General features: G+C 36.0%; 1 protein-coding gene across 1 annotated transcript in view; it reads right to left on the minus strand.

Annotated features, from left to right (window-relative positions):
- Positions 1 to 260: 260 nt before the first annotated feature.
- LOC118762539 overlaps positions 261 to 23,783 on the minus strand; it is a 95,234-nt gene continuing 71,711 nt past the window's right edge. The window contains exon 3 of the mRNA XM_036501229.1: positions 261 to 338. Coding sequence (XP_036357122.1) covers positions 298 to 338 — 41 coding nt within the window. The 3' untranslated portion in view covers positions 261 to 297. The remainder of the gene's footprint in view (positions 339 to 23,783) is intronic.

Raw genomic sequence — 23,783 nt, forward strand, 5'->3', positions numbered from 1 at the left:
TGCTAATAGCTGTTTCATAGTGAATTGTTTGTAATTCATTGCCATGTGGTGAATACGATCAACGTTTTCCTCGGTTGTGTTAGCTGCAGGATGTCACAATTCGGGTCATCTTCAAGACTCTGTTTCCTCCAAAATTCAGCTGCTCACTTTTGCACACTTGATAGAATTGAAGCGCCATTCCCTAATGTAGCAGCTATGTCAGCATGACCGTCCTTGTGGGTTAAACCATTTTCCTGCAGGAACTTGATAACAAAACGATACCAAATTGTGTCCATATTCAAGAGAAGTCGCTACTGGTTACTTTTGAATTCTCCTTTGAAAAGTCAATGTCAGTTTACCTGGAAAGAAATAAAGTAGTTGATAATAAAAAGTATTGAAATTAATCCTTTCAATTATAGGCACAAACCTTGAAACTTTGTGGAAGGAAGCTAGTCGATTGCACCAACCCCAGCACTTAACTGGTGCTTATTCTATCAATCTCAATAGGATGTAAAGCAAAGTCGACCACGGCGGAATTTGAACTCAAAATGTAATGACTGGTGAAATACCTATTTCTTTACTACCCACAGGGGTCTAAACACAGAGAGGACAAACAAGGACAGACAAACGGATTAAGTCGATTATATCGACCCCAGTGCGTAACTAGTACTTATTTAATCGACCCCGAAAGGATGAAAGGCCAAGTCGACCTCGGCGGAATTTGAACTCAGACCGTAACGGCAGACGAAATACCTATTTCTTTATTACCCACAAGGGGCTAAACACAGAGCGGACAAACAAGGACAGACATAGGTATTAAGTCGATTACATCGACCCCAGTGCGTAACTGGTACTTAATTTATCGACCCCGAAACGATGAAAGGCAAAGTCGACCTCGGCGGAATTTGAACTCACAACGTAACGCAGACGAAATACTGCTAAGCATATTTCCCGGCATGCTAAAGATTCGTACAGCTTGTCGCTTTAAGTGTTGGAATTAATACATGCAAGATTTCACAGCTCTAACGTCACTCCTTCATAATCAGCCTATGAACTTTTCAGCACACAATCGTGTGTGGTGTGTGTGTGTGTGTGTGTGTGTGTGTGTGTCTGAGTGTGTCTGTGCTGGTGTGTATGTGCGTAAAGACAGATATATACATATGTACATGCATACATACATACAAGCATATGATAAAGTCATGAATATTGAAGTTAGTATATTACTTTTGTCATGAGGAAATCGCCTAGATTATATATCCCCATTAACTTACATAAATGCATGCACGGATGCATGTATACATACATGCATACATACATACATACATACATACATACATACATACATACATACATACATACATACATACATACATACATACATACTTACATATGCATTCATATGCATTTTTTACAGCGAGGCTAAATTCCATGTTTATTAAAATATAACTTAAATTTTAATTTATTGCAAACTTTAGGATGTAACTCAATATCCGTTTCGTCTCAGCTATACATAAATTACATATTTTTTTGTCACATTGTCGCATGGCCTGAAAACTTTTCCATTTATCAGAATTAGAATCCTTTTCAAATAAATGTTTCATTGACAATATTATATTCTTATTTTCGGCATATGATAAAGTTATTTTCGGCATATGATAAGTTAATATATATTTGAAATAACGTTTCTTACACCAAAGTTTCTGCATGCCAATGTATGCACACTCTGTAGTGTTGTTTAATTTAGTGGAGGTAAATTCTACACCATCTGTATTATCGTTTCTGAACCGCATTACTTATTCTATGGACATATGTTAGTGTATCTGGACGTACTGTTAGCCTGTGATAACATTCTTCACTAATGTATATTAATACATTTTACGTCGGGTAGGAGTTCACCTGTAATTCATATTTTGACTTTTTGCACGGTTGAACGCTTTTCTGTAGCAGATGTTAATTGGAATATGCTTCATTATTATGTTAAAGAAATAATTAGTAAAAGTTACCTTGACAATCAAGAAAAAGGATATCTAAACTAGATGTTGTGGGATGTATTGTTGCATAACTATGTATTAGGCGTTTAAGTAATCTTACATTTGAATCTGTTAACTATTAAGCATTATTATAATATGGGAAGAGCACCTTATCATTTCTTTCATGAAAGGTTGCAGATACTTCTTCTGGAGCTAATGACTGGATTTCTAAAAGCTGTTGATGAATGGGTGGTTGGAATCGTTATAAATCAATGGAAGTTTGTGTATTTATCTGCGATTAAATTTAGAGTATCAGTAAAGAAATTTTCGATACTAAGGTTGGTAGTATAAAATATTTTTTAAAACTGAAAAACTTAAAGGGCTTCATGATATAAATTTTTTTAAAGTGTGTGCCCATTGAGCGCAATCAGTAGCAAGTGTCCTCTAACAACTGTATATTGAGATATAAGAATACTGATATAAAGAAAAGCAATAGGAGCTAAATTTAACTCAGTGTGCAGTTTGTAGATGATTGCCATTGATGACTCCCAAACAAGCAGAAATATGTATGAAGAAATACCAGCACCGCTGCTGGACGTTTTTGTCTCCTACCGATATATGTATATATATATATATATATATATGTGTGTGTGTGTGTGTGTGTGTGTGTGTGTGTGTGTGTGTGTGTGTGTGTGTGTGTGTGTGTGTATGTGTGTTTTCTAACAATATACGTCTAGAACACAAGCTTTTGAGAGGCAAATACCGCAGTAGTCAGGCTTTCAACAGTACATCTGCTTTAAATATAATATATTGATTGCTATTTTTAAAAATAGTACCTCAGGAGCAAGTAACTATTGTGTTGATGTGTGTGTGTGTGTGTGTGTGTGTGTGTGCGAGCACATCTTTTATCTTTTTCCTTGTTTCAATCATTAGACTACGGCCATGCTGGAGGACTGCTTTGAAGAATATTTAGTCGAATGAATCAACGTCATTACACAAGTATACACATCACACGCACACTCACACACATCACACACAACACACACACATATATTATATATATATATAATATACATACATCTATATATGCGCATACATATGTACATTAATAAATATATATATATAAATATATATATATATAATATATATGTATGTATATATGTATGTGTGTATGTATGTGTATATGTATGCACGTATGCATGTATGTATTTATGCACGCATGTACATACGTATGTAGTATGTATGTATGTATGTATGCATAAATATATATATATATATATATATTTAATATATCAACTGATGAGTGATAGGTTATTTATATAGCCTGTGTGATGTTTTTCTCACTCTCACCACCAGCCTCCGACCTGTACAATATTTTCGCTAAAGAGAAAACAAAACTGGTTTGTTACAATCCATATATTAATAAATAAATACGCACTTATACACATCCGTGTACAGACGCACACTCGCGCATATGCAGACAAAGGTGCACACATTTATTTAAATAAATGTGTATATATATATATATATATATATATATATATATATACATATACATATACATATGTACATGCATACGTACTTACATGCATATATATATATATATATATATATATACAGATATATTAAATATATTGTATATTATATATACGTATGCATACACACACAGACTTCACACACACATATATATATGCAATGAAGTATGTAAATATATGTGTGAGTGTATGTGTGTGTGTCTGTGTATATACGTATTTATGAATTTATATATGGACAAAGTGCGTGTGCGCGCGCGCGCGCGTGTGAATTTTTACACATTCAGCTTTTGATTACATATTAATTAATTAATCTGATAAGAGAAAGAGCCACCCGATCGAACGGATGCCAACAGCACCATCAACACGATTTACACTACCCACTCCTCTTCACCCTTTTCACACACACTAAATTACCTCTCCTCGACATCAACATTATTACAAACACCAGCAGTGTCACTGATCTCGTTACCGACCCTGCTTTCCCCTTCTTTTTCTTTCTGTCTTTCTTTTTTTTTTTTTTGTATGTTTCTCCACCGGGTCTGTGTTTGATGTTGCTTTTGAGTTCTTGAGACACAGTTTCCGAAATAATAGCTAATCGTTAGTGTTCAAACTAACACCCTTATCGTGCTGATGGCAATTTTGATGGCAAATATCATAAACTCACTATATATGTGTGTGTGTGTTGTGTGTGTGCTGTGTGTGTGCGTATGTGTATATGTGTGTGTGTATATATGTACGTATACTATATATATATATATATATATATATATATATATATATATATATATATATATATATGTATGTATGTATATATGTATACATATATATTTATATATGTACGTATTATATATTTATTTATTTATTTATATATATATACATATATATATGTGTGTATGTATGTATGTATGTATGTATGTATGTATGTATATGTACGTATGCGTATATGTATACATATATATTTATATACATATAAATTTATATATGTATATGTGTGTACATATATATAAATATATGGGTGTATTTGTATCTATATATATATATACACACACACGCACACATATATATATATATATATATACACACACACACGCACACATATAGATACATACACACTCGCAACATCTGCACTAGTCCACTCCTTGTTCCCCACTCTGCATCCTCATCTCTTTCTTTTCGTCTTTTTCTTTACTTACGTTCTTTTCACTTCCTTGTCTTTTTCGTCATTGTCGTCGTTGTCGTCGTCATCATCATCATCATCATTACCTGCCCCACCACTGTCATGCCTATCTACCATCGGTCGACTGCCGTGCTCATTGGTACCACCGCTGTCACCACCACCACAACCACCACCACCACCACCACTACCATCAAAATCATTAACAGCATCAGATGTTTAGGGTCCCAGACTATAGCTAACAGCCATAACATCGAGTAGTAGTAGTAGTAGTAGTATTAGTAGTAGTAGTAGTAGTAGTAGTAGTAGTAGTAGTTGCTGTTGTTGTTGCTGCTAGAAGAAAAAGAAGAAGAAGAACAACAACAACAACAACAATAACGACAACAACAACAAGAGGAACAATAACGAGAACAACAACAACAAGAACGACAACAACGTGATCGGGGAGACAGGGTAAGAGTAGGTGGAGGGTTTAATCAAAGCGTTATTTCTCTTTGACTGTGGGGTTTGCATTCGCACGGTTTCACACCTACGCCTAGTATGTCGACTACACATTACACACGTACATGCATACAACCACACACACACACACACACACACACACACACACACACACACACAAGAAAACATACGTGCATACGTACGTACATAGGTACATACATGCATACGTACGGACATATATTCTTACACGATTATATGTGACACAAAGACAACTGTGAAAACACGCCGACATTCACACCTAGTCCAGCGCTCGTACTTATTCAGACACATACGCGCGCGCACACACTCACACACACACATACACACATACACACGCATACATACTGGTACACACGGTGAGGCACATAGTGACGCCCACACTGGCGTGCAGACATGACACTTTTATTTACGCTATGGCACGCATCTAATCACATACATGAGGTACAACACGGCGAAACCTTTACCACAAACATGCGCGCACATATCTATACGCATCATTTATATAATCTTTCCCGTTTTACGCATATTCCTTTGTACCTATACACACCTCACTGTCTTCAGCTTAAGCATGGTGTCTCGATATGCTAGAAAATGCAGCGATTCCTTCTCAGAATGGATCACCACTGACGTTTTTTTAAAACAAAGTAGGACGAATTGAACAATGAAGTGATTCATGAAAGCGTATTTCTGGAGAAAAAATGGTACATTGCCATGGAATGATCCCACCCCCTTTCGAATATAGTTTAATTGGATAAGCGTTAAAGAACATCAAAGGCTCTCCAGATATTAAAACGAGATTTGCCCTAATAATCCTTTCGACTATAGACACAAGGCCTCAAATTTTGGGGGAGGGAACTAGTAGGTTACATCGATCCCATTGCGCAACCGGTATTTATTTCATCGACCTCGAAAAGATGAAAGGCAAAGTCGACCTTAACGCAAAGACGGACGAAATACCTATTTCTTTACTACCCACAAGGGGCTAAACACAGAGGAGACAAACAAGAACAGACAGACGGATTAAGTCGATTATTTCGACTCCAGTGCGTAACTGGTACTTAATTTATCGACCCCGAAAGGATGAAAGGCAAAGTCGACCTCGGTGGAATTTGAACTCAGAACTTAACGGCAGACGAAATACTGTTAACCATTTTGTCCGGCGTGCTAAGGATTCTACCAGCTCGGCGCCTTCGATTTGCCCTAATAATCTTTTCTACTCCAGGCACAAGGCCCGAAAATTTTTGGGAAGTGGGTCAGTCAATCAGATAGACTCCAGTACGCAACTGGTACTTAATTTATCGACTCTGAAAGGATGAAAGTCAAAGTCGACCTCGGCGGAATTTGAACTCAGAACGTAAAGACGAAATACCTATTTCTTTACTACCCACAAGGGCTAAACACAGAGAGGACAAACAAGGACAGATAAACGGATTAAGTCGATTATATCGACCCCAGTGCGTAACTGGTACTTATTTAATCGACCCCGAAAGGATGAAAGTCAAAGTCGACCTCGGCGGAATTTGAACTCAGAACGTAGCGGTAGACGAAATACTGCTAAGTATTTCGCCCGGAGTGCTAACGATTCTGCCATCTCGCCACATTGATTTGCCCTAATAATAATACACCCCCTTGTCAATACGTGCGTTTGCGCACGGGCACACACATACACACATATATACACACAGAAAAACATTTATCTCTTATTATAAAAGGCAGATTTTATTTACCTCCCTTTGGGAGTTATACAAATCTACAATATAGGATTTCTTCAATTACAATTTACCTACCATTTTAAAGAGTACAATGCATCGCGTCATGCCAGGTCCAGTTTTTAAAATTTAAACTCCAATTAAGCAAAATTTACAGAAAACTCACATTCTGGTGTGTGTGTCAAATGCTTTTCTTAGTCTGGTTTACACCACACGCAAACGCACACACACAGTGGGCAACGAATAAAGTGAAACTAGATGTAATATTTGTTTCTCTCTATCACGCTGATAGATACATGAGTAAAATGTATGGGAAGCTAACACATAAGTGTGAGTGAAAATGTTCTTGGAAGAGAGTAAATAGCCAGAGATAGTGATTTGAGGAAGACTTTACATTAAATAACCGTACTGGCTTGTGTTAGTAATAAAGTAAACATACACTCATACATACATACATACATACATACATACATACATACATACATACATACATACAACACCACACATACATACATACATACATACACATACACATACATACACACATACATACATACATACATATACATACATACATATACATACATACATACACACACACACACACAGTATTGAAGCTTGAGAACAATCAGATACATTTGCAACACATCTGTTGAAAATAGTATTGTTCACACACATACATATACATATATACATACAGACAGACAGATAGACACACACACACACACACACGATCCAGCATGGCCACAACCTCAAGGCTGAAACATATAAAAGAATAACAGAATATAAATGTGTGCATGTGTGTGAGAGAGAGAGTGTGTGTGTATATGTATGTATGTATGTATGTATATATATATAATAATGCGGTTTTTTCAACAGCTTGAACTAAAAGTCAGAGGGGAATGGGATAAAACTACTTATATTAACTTGCTATAAAAGCAGGTAGTAATTTTATCTTGTCCTTATTCATAGTGCAAGTTTTGAAGAGTGCATTTCGATTTTAACAGCTATTTTTTTCAAAGCTATATTGGAACAGCCTAGAAGACGAGCCTCATCCTGAAAGATCTATAGAACTCGACAAGGACATCCTGAAAACCCTGGGGACAAAATCTCATCGTAACTGTTGAGGAACTAGCAGAGAAGCTTGGATTTGGTCATTCAACCATTCATTGAGACCTGTGTGCTATCGGAAAAGTCAGCAAATTGGGTCAATGGGTTCCTCACGAACTTTCCGAGTCTAATTGCATGCAGAGAGTGAATGTATGCTTTTTTGCTGTCACATCTCACCACTACTGCGCTATGTATATCTATAAAATAAAAACTGTAGTTGTGTGAGTGTCTGTCCCCTCGATTTAGATTCCTAACTACTCCACACATTTTGCGGTGCAGTTTAACCAAATTCGGGGTAGCTTATAGTCTCTTGATCATATCGAGCCCGTCTGAGTATTAGCGCGCGTCTACGAGGAGTCTACGATTTTAAAAAAAATTTAACATCATTTTTTATTCCATTTTTAATGCATAATTTTTCGTGTGTCGATGGCGGCGGAGTTGGCATCCACGCTCACACCTGCACCTGTGGGGAAGGGAGTGCAAGGAAATCAACGTCGTAATGCGTTGTCAAGGAGACCAGCGTTCTTTTAGAACAACGACTTCATGGCTTGAAGACACCAAAACAGAAATGGCTAAGAAAGCGTCTACATGAGTCTACGATTTTAAAAAAATTACCATCGTTTTTTTTCCATTTTAATGCATTTTTTCGCTATTATATAAGGGAAGTAACTCTCTAAAAATGTCTACGATGAGTCAACGATTTTTCAAAAAATTTACCATCATATTTTTTCCATTTTTAATGCATTTTTTGCTATTTTTTGGCTATAACTCTCTAAAAATGCTTATATAGTTATTTCCCTTACAAACCCGAGCAACGCTGGGCGATACTGCTAGTACCCATATAAACCTGCACAGATACCCATCCATTCATTTGGTGGTCTTTGTAAGCCTAGTACTTATTCTTTCGGTCTCTTTTGCCGAACCGTTAAGTTACGGGGATGTAAACACACCAACATCGGTTGTCAAGCGAAGGAGGGGTGACAAACAGACAGACAAATATATATATACACACCCACACACACACCCATACACATATATATACGACGGTCTTCTTTCAGTTTCTGTCTACCAAATCCACTCACAAGGCTTTAGTCGGTGCGTGACCATAGTAGAAGGCATCTGCCCAAGGTGCCACGCAGTGGGACTGAACACGGAATCGTATGGTTAGGAAGCAAGCTTCTTACCACACAGCCACACCTGTGCTTATATTACAAAATAGTTATAATACATTTACTCAGATATAGTATTTTAATGTCTACATTGCCAGATTTGCTTACATCGCTGAAGAATATTTTTGCTAAAATATCTGACCTGAAATGCCATTATAATTTATACTCTTTCATTTTTGTTCTAAAGGAGGTAAAAGAAGGCATGACACTTTTTAGATAAATAAATACATACAACGAACGCACAAACATACATACACACATACCAACAAACACACACATATGTATATGAATTTTCATGCACACAAACATCCTACGTACGTGTCGATTATAACTTGTAACAAATCTAAAAGAATTGAACATGTATTGACATTTCATAGACTATCATACTAAAATAGCAATTTTCAAATCTAATTTCTTCGAATTTCCGTCATTTTGTCTTAAGACCTGTATTGTATTTGTATTTTTTCTACAAACGTTTACCAATAGACACGAAATAAATTTTTGTGTATCTCTTCAGCTGATGGTTCAGATAATATATTTATTTCTAACCAATGAAAAGAGGCTTGTATGTATCTACCAGTTAGGAAATATCCAATCAAGCTGCCTCTGTGTGACAAAAGTTATTTCATAGAGTTTAGTTTCTCAGCCAAACTTTACAATAACTTTCTTGTAAAATTAAATTGAAGGATTGACGAGTTAGGTTTTTATTTTCAATGTTGTTTTATTTATTTGTTTATTGACCGCCACAGATTTTGCAGATATATCTAAAATGTTGATACGCTAACATTGCGAAATATCAAGCAGACGTATAAATGATTAGGGTTGGTTGTGTGGTTAAGAAGTCTCCTTCCCAAACATGTGGTCGTTCGTTCAGTCCCACAGTGTAGCTCTTTTGGCGAATCAAATATCTCCTATAAATGAAATATCTCCGGGTTGACCAATGCCTTTAAGTGGTCATACTTGATGGAAACAAAAAGCTCGTCGTATATATATATATATTCTTTCACTTCTGTTAGTCATTTGATTGCGGACATGCTGAAACACCGCCTTTAATGGAACAAATCGACCCCAGAACTTATTCTTTTGTAAGCCTAGTACTTATTCGTCGATCTTGCTTGCAGCACCACGAGATTACGTAGACGTAAACACACAAACACCGGTTGTCAAGCGAAGGCGGGAAGACAAACACAGACACACTCACACATATATATACGACGGGCTTCTCTCAGTTTCCGTCTATCAAATCCACTCACAAAACTTTGGTCGGCCTAAGTCTATAGCAAAAAACACTTGCCCAAAGTGCCACGCAGTGGGACTGAACCTGGAACCATGTGGTTGGCAATCAAGCTTCTTACCAAACAGCCACTCCTGCGCCTATAAAAAATTATATATATATATATATATATATATTATATATATTATATTATATAATATATATATATATATATAATATATATATATATATATATATATTAATATATATATATATATATATATATATATATATATAATATATATATATATATATATATTATATATATATTATATATTATATATATATATATATATATATATATAATTAATTAATAAGGGTGAGAGAATTAGATACTATTTAATAGTATATCTATTCAACACCAAGTGGCCTAGTGCTCCGAGAAACCTGGATTATTATAATATTTTATAATATATTATAATATTTTTACAAAATAAATATAAGAGAGTGGTCACTATATGGCTCATCTAGCACCAGTTAATCCAAAAGGTTTCAACCACAAAAATACATGTTTCCCATGAAAGTCAGTACGATTGTTAGCTCACACAGACAGGGCAAATAAAAAATAACAAAATACAGATTATTTTGGGACAATTGTTTCGCTATTAATGAATTAAATACATTTAATTACATTTAATTCATTAATAGCGAAACAATTGTCCCAAAATAATCTGTATTTTTGTTATTTTTTATTTGCCCTGTCCGTGTGAGCTAACAATCGTACTGACTTTCATGGGAAACATGTATTTTTGTGTTGAAACCTTTTGGATTAACTGGTGCTAGAGTGAGCCATATAGTGACCACTCTCTTATATTTATTTTATATATATATATATATATATATATATATATATATATATATGATATATATATAGAGAGAGAGAGAGAGAGAGAGAGAGAGAGAGATAGTGAGAGAGAGAGAGAGAGTGAGAGAGAGAGAGAAAATAACGAGGCGGCTATAAGCAATATGAAACCAAACAGGAATACTTCAATTATCACTAATTGTGACTGACGGTGCAGGGTAGCAACTACATCGCAAGAAATTGGAGTTAAAAACCCTCTTAGGCGCAAAGAAGCACATGCCTATTTACTGACAGGGGAGTTAACCACCCCACGGCGAGCAAGCTTACCATACTAGAATTTTAGCTTCACTTGAAATTAAAGTTCTTCAGTGGTGACTACTCCGTCGGTGAATAGTTTGCCTAAATCTCGACTGCCAGTATATAATATTTATCATATGAATCAATGGCTGATCCAACAAAATGGCATGTGAAAATCATAGAATAACGAAGGCGGTTATGCATATATGTATACTTTCCATGTTCATATTTTAATTTTGCGTTTCAATAATTTTTCGTTGCTCTTATTCACACTCGAATTTGATGGACAAATAACGGTATGCAAGCCGACACAACAAATTTCTAGTGCAACTTTTTTACTGATGTACCTGAGACACAGAACGACGGGTCGAAACATGTGTCGTACTTATTAGTCTAATACACATTTCATCCCCTATTTTATTAATACTATTATATATATATTCTTTTACTAGTTTCAGTCATTTGACTGCGGCTATGCTGGAGCACCGCCTTTACTCGAGCAAATCGACACAAGGACTTATTCTATGTAAGCCTACTACTTATTCTATCGGTATCTTTTGCCGAACCACTACGCTACGGGGACGTAAGCACACCACCATCGGTTGTCAAGCGATGTTGGAGGGACAAATATACACACACACACACACACGCACATACGCACACACCACACTATATATATATATATAATATATAATATATATATATAATATATATTATATATATATATACACATATATATATATATATTATATATATATATTATAGATATATATATATAACGACAGGCTTCTTTCGTTTCCGTCTATCGAATCCACTCACAAGACTTTGATCGGCCCGAGGCTATAGTAGAGGACTCTTGCCCAGAATGCTACGCAGTGGAACTGAACCTGGAACCATGTGGTTGGTAAGCAAGCTACTTACAGCTTGCTTAACAACGACTTGGTTCCCGGTTCTGTCCCATGCGTGGCTCCTTGGGCAAGTGTCTTCTACTATAGCCCCGGCCGACCAAAACCTTGTGAATGGATTCGGTAGACGGAAACTGAAAGAAACCCGTCGTATACACATACACACACTTATATATATATTCTGTGTGTTTCAGTGTTTGTCCCCCACCATCGCTTGACGACCGATTTTGGTGTGTTTACGTCTCCCGTAAATTAACGGATCGGCAAAAGAGACCGATAGAATAAGTACTAAGCTTACAAATAAGTCCTGGGGTCAGTTTGTTCGACTAAAGGCTAAAGAATTTTTGGGGAGGGGGCCAGTCGATTAGATCAACCCCAGTACTCAACTGGTACTTTATTTATCGACCCCGAAAGGATTGCTAGATATTAAATCGGTGAAGGAATTTATCTGAGCGTTGTTCTCTCCAGATTCAAAAGAAAAAAGAAAGAGCCAAATTTACCTTGAACCACCCCATATCATCTTTAAAAAGAGAGAGATGGGAAGAACACATTTACCATTGTATTCCTAGATGTACACGATAATCTCGACTGGAACGCCCTTATTAGTAGTATATGATTTAAGAGAGATTTTGTTGCTGTTTCTAGCATATCAAGCGATCGCATAGATTCCCTTTATAAACGAGTACTTTCTGTATTCGCTACCTTTGGAAAATTGCTTCAGATTCGTTCAGATTTGATTGACAAAACGTTGTCTGTTCATGGTACATCTAATGAAAATTAGATCGATATGCCCTGCCTTTATTTCTCATAGGTAAACAAAATAATATTTCAGGTGTATTTCTCTATCATGGTGCAAATGAAAACATAATCTTAGAACTAGCATTTTGCTCTACTTTCTTATCGTTATGTATCTGTCCTACAGCTTTCAGGACAAGAAATCATAAACATTGTTATGGCTGTCCCCGCTGATCAGTTCCAAGTTGGCCTTGAACAAATGCACATTCGACCGAAATGAAAATGCATAACAAACATATACAACTACGTAGATGTAGCATACACATAAATCTTTATTGCACTTGGAGATCTTAGAAATTAACAAAAAGTCTCAGAGATTTTATTTTGCATTTAAGGAAAAATTACAATGAAATATTTTGCCTGTATTTCATAAAATATAATATGTTTCTCAGGAAAATATCTTCACCAGAGAACTACTTTTCCTACATATGAAGATGTCCCCTAAGAGCTGGTGCTTGACTTCATTTTCTCAAGGTTATATAAATGAAAGCTAAATCCCTCCCTGGGTAGGACGTTATTCTATTTCTGTTAACAATCCAAAATTATCTGCTGCTTATTTTCTATAACTGGGTGAACTGGGGCGTGTAAAAATAAGTGTACCACTTAAATACACAAAGAAACGCCTGCAGTGGATTTAATCTCAAGAATTATGAGTTGGTAATCCAATATCATATTACACAGACATTTCGGTTTTAATATATCTCCCAGGGACTTTAGAGAGCATTTTTAAATAATTTCAAACCTCATAGAAAGTTAACATTATGAGGTTAACTGCTGAATGTATGCATTATGTTTTCCATATAAATGTGATCTTGTCAATATTTTATCCCACATTGACGTAACTTTGCGGCTTCTTTACTTTTACTTTATACACCTGTCGTAAGAACTCATCCAGGGCCATCATTTGTTTCTAGGTTTGCGCACACACACACGTACAGACGGGGACACACACACAAATATATATATGCATATGTGTGTGTGTGTGGTGTGTGTGTGTGTGTGTGTGTGTATTTAGGTGCAGGCGTGACTGTGTGGTAAGAAGCTTGCTTCCCAACCACATAGTTCCAGGTTCAGTCCCACTGCATGGCACCTTCGGTTAGTGTCGCCTACTATAGGCTCGGGCCGACCAAAGCCTTGTCAGTGGATTTGGTGGCCGGAAACTGAAAGAAGCCTGTCGTAAGTGCGTGTGTGTGTATGTGTGTGTGTGTGTGTTTGTCCACTCCACTCCCGATTACTTGACAACCGATGTTGGCGTGTTTACGTCCCCGTAACCTAGCGGTTCATCAGAAGAAACCGATAGAATAAGTACCAGGCTTAGAAAGAATAAGTTCAGGAGTCGATTTCTTCTACTAAATGGCGGTGTTGAAGCATGGCCCCAATCAAATGACAGAAACAAGTAAAAGAATATAAAAGAATAAAAGAATATATAGACGCAGGAGTGGGTATGTGGTAAGAAGCTTGCTTCCCAACCACATGGTTCCGGGATCAGTCCCACTGCGTGTCACTTTGGGCAAGAGCCTTCTGCTATAGCCTCGGGGCGACCAAAGCCTTGTAAGTGAATTTGGTAGACGGAAACTAAGAGAAGCCCGTCGTATATATATATATATATATATATATGATATATAATATATATATATAATAAATGTATGTCGTATGTATGTATTTGCTTGACAACCGATGTGTGTGTGTTTACGTCCACATATCTAGTGATTCGGCAAAAGAAATAGATAGAATAGGTATTGGACTTACAAAGAATAAGTCTTGGAGTCGATGTGTTCGACTGAAGGTCGACCCCTGGCCTCTCGAGGAAACTAGACGATGACTGTGTAGAAGAGTCGGATGGTCTGCATACATAATTCGAAGATGCAAACCTTGTAACAACTCGCGATGCTACTGTGCGTGTTCGTGCGATCAAACAGGTGACCGAACTACTTGATGTAATTTATGACCGGAGATTGCATCGCGTATACAATTATATACACAACATATATACATATGCATTTGTCACTCTGTTCTTGAAAAGGGATGCCTAACATACTTTAACCATTTCACCAAAACTTGTTGCTTGATCGAAAATCTATAAACATGCATATATTACTTGTGAGTTTATTTATTACGTAAGCTATAACCTTCTTGAAACAGCTGCCGAGATAAGACATTACATAGTTATCATTTTCTCTTTTCTCAAACCTAACACTGCTTACTTTACTACATATATGTATGTATGTATGTATGTATGTATGTATGTATGTATGTATGTATGTATATATGTATGTATATATGTATGTATTTATGTATGTATGTATGCATGCATGTGGGTGTGTTTTTATGTATGGTGTGTACGTGTGCTGTATGTGTGTGTGTGCGTTTGTGTGTGGTGTGAGTGTGTGTGTGAGTGCATGTATTTATGAACATGTAGATCTATTAGTCCATCGCGTGCCTATGTGTGTGAGTGTGTGCGCACGCCCGTGTGTATCAATTCGAGTGTATCTCGAGTACTTGTTTAGAACTAGTAATAATGTTACAAGAACTGAATTTTTTAACCCCGTACATATATCTATGTTAGGCGCGCACACGCACACATTCACCATTCAAAGGCATATATTCATGTGTTTTATGAATGTGTGAACGTGTATGTATACCCATCTCTCTCTCCCTCTCTCTCTATCCTCTCCTTCTGTATGTGTGTATGTATATACACACACACATTAATACCCAAACATAGATATGTATGTGTTGATATGAAATCTTTTCATGTCTTTCTTTTCAAACACGCACACACACAAACACACATGTACACACACATTTACAAATACACGCATAGATATATTTGTACAAAGGAATCTATTTAATTTTCTATGTCACTCAACCATCGAAACATACATACATACATACATACATACATACATACATACATACATACATACATACATACATACATACATACATACATACATACATACATACATACAAACATACATATAAAATACATATACATATACACGATCTCACACATCTACTTCTAAGTATGTCTGTATGTTTCGCTGTATATGTATGACTTATAATTTGGCGCTACACACTTCCAAGCATATATACCCATTTAAGGCGCTTAACTCCTTAAACTGTCAAAAGAGCCGTTTTTTTCTGACATCTGTTATAAATAGATGTTAATATAACATTGCAGGATACAGTGTTGATCAGCGTGAAATCTTGTGAAACATTTCATTTTTCACTTATGGTTATATTTTCACACACGCACGAGAGCACACACACACACACACACACACACACGTACACACGCACGTACACACGCACGTACACACGCACAAACACACACGCACACACGTGTGAATATGAGTGTAAAGTCGCTCCCATACGCACATGCATATACATATAGACACATATATAAACAAATATATATGAATGTACTCATATATACTTACATGTATATACAGATACAGATGTATATGTACTATAAGTATATACATATATATATAATACGAATACGTATACTCATATATATATATATATATATATATATACACACACATACGCTTTCATATATAGATAGATAGATATACATACATTTATATATGTATATATGATAGATATAAATATATATATATATATATATATGATAGATACATGCCACATACACACACATGTGTGTACATGTGTGTGTTTGTGTGTGTGTGAGTATGTGTGTGTGTGTGTGTGTGTGATTCCTTTTGTAAAGATATACACACACAAATACAGAAACAAACATACAGAAACGCGCAGATACATACACACATATATAATATATACTACTTTCATCCAACTCCCTGCACATTTTTCATGCATCTATACACATCACATGACACCTTCCAACACTATATATTTATTGTATATGTATATAAATATATATATATATATAGATATATATATATATTATATATATATGTATAATACACATATACATATATACATACATAAGATGTATAAATATATATATACATGTATATATATTTATATATATGTTATATATATATGTGCATACATATATATGGTGCATATACTATTGCAATGAACAACGTGTAAAGGGAAATATCTGCATGAATTCCTGTATATATAACTTGTATATATATACATAGCTATATTTTATTATAAATATCAGTCAACTGTAGTCCGTCTCCATCTGCTCTATGATGATGATGATGATGATGATGATGATGATGATGATGATGATGACGACGACGACGACGACGACGACGACAACGACGATGATAGATAATGATATTAGTTATAACGCTATTGTCATCGTGCTTTTGCCATCTAAGCTCATTTGGATTTTTCCTTGATGGAGATTATAATTACTTACAATCACAAATACAAACAATGATAATAGGTGTAATTAAAATGAGGATGAGGATGATGATGATGATGATGATGATGAAGATGACGACGACGACGATATTGATGGTGTTCAATAATTAGAGCAATAATAATGTGAATATATATGTATACATACATATATATTCACAATGCATACATATATATCTTTATTCATATGTATATACGAGTATATGTTATTTGTACATGGGTTTGTATGCATATATATGTTATTTACATATGTTTATGCACATATGTATATATATGTATGTATGTATCTATATATATGTGTGTGTATATGTATATATGTATGTATATGTTTATGTGTCAGTGTTTGTCCCCCGCGCCACCATCGATTGACAGCCGATGTTGGTTCTTTTATGTACCTGTAACAGTGGCTCAGCAAAAAGAGACCGATAGAATAAGTACTAGGCTTACAAAGAATAAGTCCTGGGGGTCGATTTGTTCAACTAAAGGCGGTGCTCTAGCATGGCCGCAGTCAAATGACTGAAACAAATAAAAGAATAAAAAAGTAATATGTGTATATATATATATATATACACATACTTACACAGAACACACGTTCGTGCATACACACAGGGCTGTTGTTTTTCTGCATGAAAATAACTAAATAGCTGAACTACATCAAAGTGTGAAGAAAGCGAAGGATTCTGCTTCAAATATAAACAAACGAATAAATATGTCTCATTGTAAACCACCAGATTAAAAACTAAATATTTTTAATCTGGCGGTTGTTGTTGTTAGGCTGGTTGTTATGGATCCAGTTCTTGTCGACGTTGATTGTAATGGTCTTGTTGTGGCCATGTTGGTGTTGCCGTTGCTGTCACTACTGCTGCTGGTACTGGTACTGCTGTTGCTGTGGTTGTTGTTGTTATTATTTCTGTCTAAGAATGTAACTAGGACAGCAGAAATTAACATCTGAACACTGCGATCCACTTAAGGATGTGTTAATTTTGTTTATTCAAACGTATGGTCTGTAGGTTTATGCGTGTTTTTTTTTCCATGTGTGAGTATGTGTTTGTGTATGTCTTAAAAATATACATATACACATACACACACATACGAAATATATATATATATATACATGCAAGTACACGCACAAATACATATGTAATTATATGTTTGTGTGTGTTAATGGTTGGATGCAAGCGTATTCATATAGCAGGCTGTCTGCATCTGAAGATATATACGGATGGGTGAGTAGCCATGTTCCCATGTGAATGGTTGCGCATCCTACATATGTGTGTGCGAGTGTGTGTGTGTGTGTGTGTGTGTGTGTGGTGTGCGTGTGTGTGTGTGTGTGTGTGTGTGTGTGTGTGTGTGTGTGTGTGTGTGTGTGTGTCAATGCATGTGTGCATGTGTCTGCGTCTTGGGATGTAGTATTTTCTGAGCAACGCATTGGAACTTATACATATGCAGCAACTACGAACAAAAATTAAGAATAAATAGTCAGCGGAAGCCGGTTATTATAATCGCATATGATGATAACAAAATTAGATTCCAAACTTATTGTTATATCTTCTGCTTAATGCTTTCAAGCGGATTTTGTGACGAAAATGCCTCCGTTTCAAATCGATCAATATTTGCATCTTTCACTGCGCTTTCTTTTATTCGTTTCGTTATTAGTTTCGGATATTGAACTTCGGACATGCCGGACCAGTGATTTCTGGATATCCACCGCACTTCACATTTTGCCGGCTGGTACTTATTGTATCTGTCTTGAAAGTGGATATACAAAGGATTTGAATTCTGAATGGAAAACAAAATGATTCCAAATACTGAGTTTTTTGCAGGAGTGGGGCCGATCATTTTATAGTGCCTTCCATTTTACCAGTTTCGACTTATTAGCGTATGTGCTCAGCTCGTTCTCATACACATAAAAATCTGCATGCCCCTAGATATTTATAAAGTAAAAGCAATGGAGCTCATCGATTTCGACTGTGAAAGTTATACTGTTGGGTCACTGGAGTTCACCCATCATGTTCGTCCGCTGGAGAAACGAAGACGTTCGAGTTATTCTTAAGCCTGATTGATGATTTGCGCAGTGACTTAGTTTAAAGTAAAGAAGAGTTGGACAGCGTCAACCTCACTTCTTGTCCGTAACCATCTTCAGTCCAATGACAAGACGAAGTCAAGACAATTTGGGATACAGACGGATGAAGTGGATGGCAAAGATGCCTTATTTAGCTCATCTTGCTCTTTGTACTACACAATGAGTAACTGTAGCCACCATCTTCTCCGTTGAATCATGAAATGTTCTTTAGCCGTGTCCATCGAAACCAGTCTTCATATGCATAGACAGGCAAGTCCTAATGTGCTAATTAACTCATAGCTGGAGCCTTGAGAGGTGCTGCTACTCCAGATCAGAATAGACCTGGGAACAGCAATGGCTAAGAGCTGATTCCACTCTCCTCAAAATACTAGAACACACGAATCAGGGTCCGACAATTGGACGCTGGTTAAAGTCATACCCAGGTCACTGTTAGAGTGTGTCAGAGGTAGAGCATTCAGCAGACACGTACTATTCACGTAATTTTGAAACAGAATCAGCGTATCATAGTGTATGACAAGGCTATGCTTTTTAATTACAGTACTATCCAACCGACGGGATTCCGTACAATTTTCATCATTTTGTTTGTTCAAAACATAACGCAGTCGATTGAACCCGAGTTCACATGATTGCAAAGCAAACTTCTTTAACATTTGGCCATGCTATGTCCATGTGTGTATGTATTCTTTAATTCTTTTACTTGTTTCAGTCATTTGACTGCGGTCATGCTGGAGTTCTACCTTGAATTTTTTAGTCGAATCAATCGACCCCAGTACTTATTTTTTTAAAGCCTGGTACTTATTCTATCGATCTCTTTTGCTCAGCCCGAGGCTATAGTAGAAGACACTTGCGCAAAGTGCCACACAGTGGGACTGAACCTGGAACCATGTGGTTTGGAAACAAGCATCTTACCTCACAAACACGATATAAAGTAAATTCAAACGTAAAGCACTGTAAACATATTCTCGTCTTTATATTCATAAATTCTTACATAGCCCATCTGGTTTATGAGTTCCTTTAATGGAGTTTACACTGTTGCTTCCATGAAGCCATGTCTCCGGTATGAAGATGATACTCCTCCGCTAGTCTCAGAAGCTTCGAAGAAACGGCCATATGCACTGGTCATCCTTAACTTTCGAATAAAAATAATTGTATGATTTCATGATGTATGCATACATAAAGACATACGTACACGAACACCTATGCACACACACAAGATCGCATCTCAATACCTACAGGGAGCTAATATGTTTAGTTCGAGACTAAATTGTTATTCAAAAGGCAAAAACGCAGATGTTTTCATTTTTTAGAAGTCATTTCAAATACAAAGCCAGTTCAAATACATGATGTCACAAACTGCTCAATTCAAATACATGACGTCACAAACTGCATTCGACGCTCAGATTTGTTTTTGCATTGACAAGTCGGTGAGCGCTGCAGAACAACGCTGACGCAGCCAAGTGATTAAAAGTTTGTTTCAGAATTGCCTGGTTTGAGGTTCGTTCACACAGCAAACATTGTGAAGGCAACTGGGTAAGCAGATGCTGCACGGATGTCAGTCAAAACGACTGTACCGCTTCTTGGAGAAGATATATAATTTATCGCCCAATTAAATGCCACCCCATTGATAATGTCTTTGCAAAAATATAAGATCATACAATTCTATTTGTCTTTATGCTTAGTTGAATAGAAACGAATTTGTATCAGTAACTATCATTTAAGAAAGCCATAACCAGTATTTGCACAAGGAAAAATGTACGTTGCATATCGAACAATCATCTGAATAAAAAGGCAATGTACTCGAGAGAATAAAAATGGCTTGAAAAAAATTTATGGTGTGTTAAATATACAAAATAGACTAAAATAAAGAAGTTTAAAAAATAAGCAATCTGATGTTTTCAAGCAAAAATTATAACTGCTGCTACTTTTCAATAATTATTATAAAATATTTTATTTCAAGAATGTTTTACATTGCCTTCTTTCTCTGTCAATTTGTGTCTTTATTTCTTCTCATCCATAGAATCTCACATACTTCGCAATGCCTTGGGAGTGGTGGAGTGCGTAAATGTGCATGTATGTGTTTACGTGGGCATGTATTTCTCGGTATTTTTTTGTATACACGCTCATAATAGTATATTTGTGTGCTTATATGGATACATATACTGTTGACATAATATGACATTTCAAAATATTGGGATAAAAGAAGGCAAGCATAGACAGATAGATAGATAGATAGATAGATAGATAGATAGATAGATAGATAGATAGATAGATAGATAGATAGATAGATAGATAGATAGATAGATAGATAGATAGATCGTAATGCCACCTTCAGTTGAAATTATAAGTCATTAGCTGTTAAAACTATTCTACAAAGTTTTAGAATAGTAGACGGTGACATCATCTGTTCACTGTTCTGGTGTTACCCACACATATAATCATACGTTAACACATATATTCTTAGTTGTAGTCGGCAATTACTCAATCCAGCACTATGTACTAGCACCCTCATTCAGGAGCAGTCAGCAGTCAGTAGCAGAGATTAGTAGATGAATACTGTAAGCGTTGATAGACTCCAATACGAGTTCTGAATCAGCTAATTAGAATGAACTATGATCATCAGTCACCGGGAAATATATAGAGATTGATAAAGTTTAGACGCAAGGAAAGCCCTGCAACTACGAAACAATCATAGATATATGTTCCTCGCATCTGCGAAATTTTAAGTAAAACGATTCCAATACGATAGATAGATAGATAGATAGATAGATAGATAGATAGATAGATAGATAGATAGATAGATAGAGATACGTAGACAGATACATACATACATATATATACATACATGCATACATACATAAGAGTATTAATGTGTTATGACTTAGTAACATCACAGAGTGCAGGTAAGATGCAGTGGGGTCTTTAGTCATCGGTCAAGTCACAACAGGGGCCTCAGACAGATAATACTTTCCTTAAGATGTGCACTGTGCCCAATAAGCCTGCTTTTTGCAAGACATCAATCTTGCATGGGATTTTCAGTTGCCTTAAGAAGTCTTGAAGTTCCAATGAGATTGAGCCCAACGCTCCGATCAACACTGGTATCACTCTCTCGCATTCCATACAGTTTTGCCTTTTCCACTTTCAATTCAGAGTGCTTGGTGATATTTTCAACCTCTTTACTCACAACATTCATGTCATTTGGTATGGCTACATCAATGATCTGCAGTATTTGTCTCTCTCTTATTCAATATGACAATATCCGGCCGACGGTGTTTGATTACACGGTCCGTCTGAAAATCATAGTCCCAGAGTATCGTTACTTTTCCATCCTCCTGCATAACTTTACTTGGTACATGCCCACACCAGTTCTCTGTTACTTCATATTGACATTTACGGCATAAGAGCCAATGAAGATACGCACATACTTTATTGTGGCGGCGTTTGTATCCTCTTTGTGCAAGGCTCTCACACCCACTCACCAAGTGGGTCATTTTTTCCACACTCTTCCCATAAAGTCTACATTTCTGGGTGTCAGAAGTTTTATAGCTGTTATTCTTCACTGAATTGGTAGCGAGAGCCTGGTCTTGCGCAGCAATGATCAGGCTTTCAGTGGTACGCTTCAAATCATCTTGCTCAAGCCAAGCCTACGATGTTATTATTATTATTATTATTATTATTATTATTATTATTATTATTATTATTATTATTATTATTATTATTATTATTATTATTATTATTATTATTATTATTATTATTATTATTATTGTTGTTGTTGTTGTTGTTGTTGTTGTTATTTCTCTTTATCACAAGTTTTGTTGGAGCTCCTAGAGTCTTACAAGCGTAGCCTACGCTACCATGCTATCCACTTTCATCAGCTACCTTATACTTTCCTGATTATTCTGACCGTGCCAAGCAGGCAAACCTTTTGTGACAGTTCTACTGGGCACTCTATTCCAATTTCCTCAATATTCCCCTTGATGGCTTCTGATACTGTTCCCAAGGACCCAAAAATAATTGGCACTATCTTCTTCTTCTTCTTCTTCTTCTTCTTCTTCTTCTCTTCTTCTTCTTCTTCTTCTTTTCTTCTTATTCTTCTTGTTATTATTATTATTATTATTATATTATTATTATTATTAATTATTA

The sequence above is a fragment of the Octopus sinensis genome, linkage group LG3 (assembly GCF_006345805.1).
Source record: "Octopus sinensis linkage group LG3, ASM634580v1, whole genome shotgun sequence".
Lineage (NCBI taxonomy): Eukaryota > Metazoa > Mollusca > Cephalopoda > Octopoda > Octopodidae > Octopus > Octopus sinensis.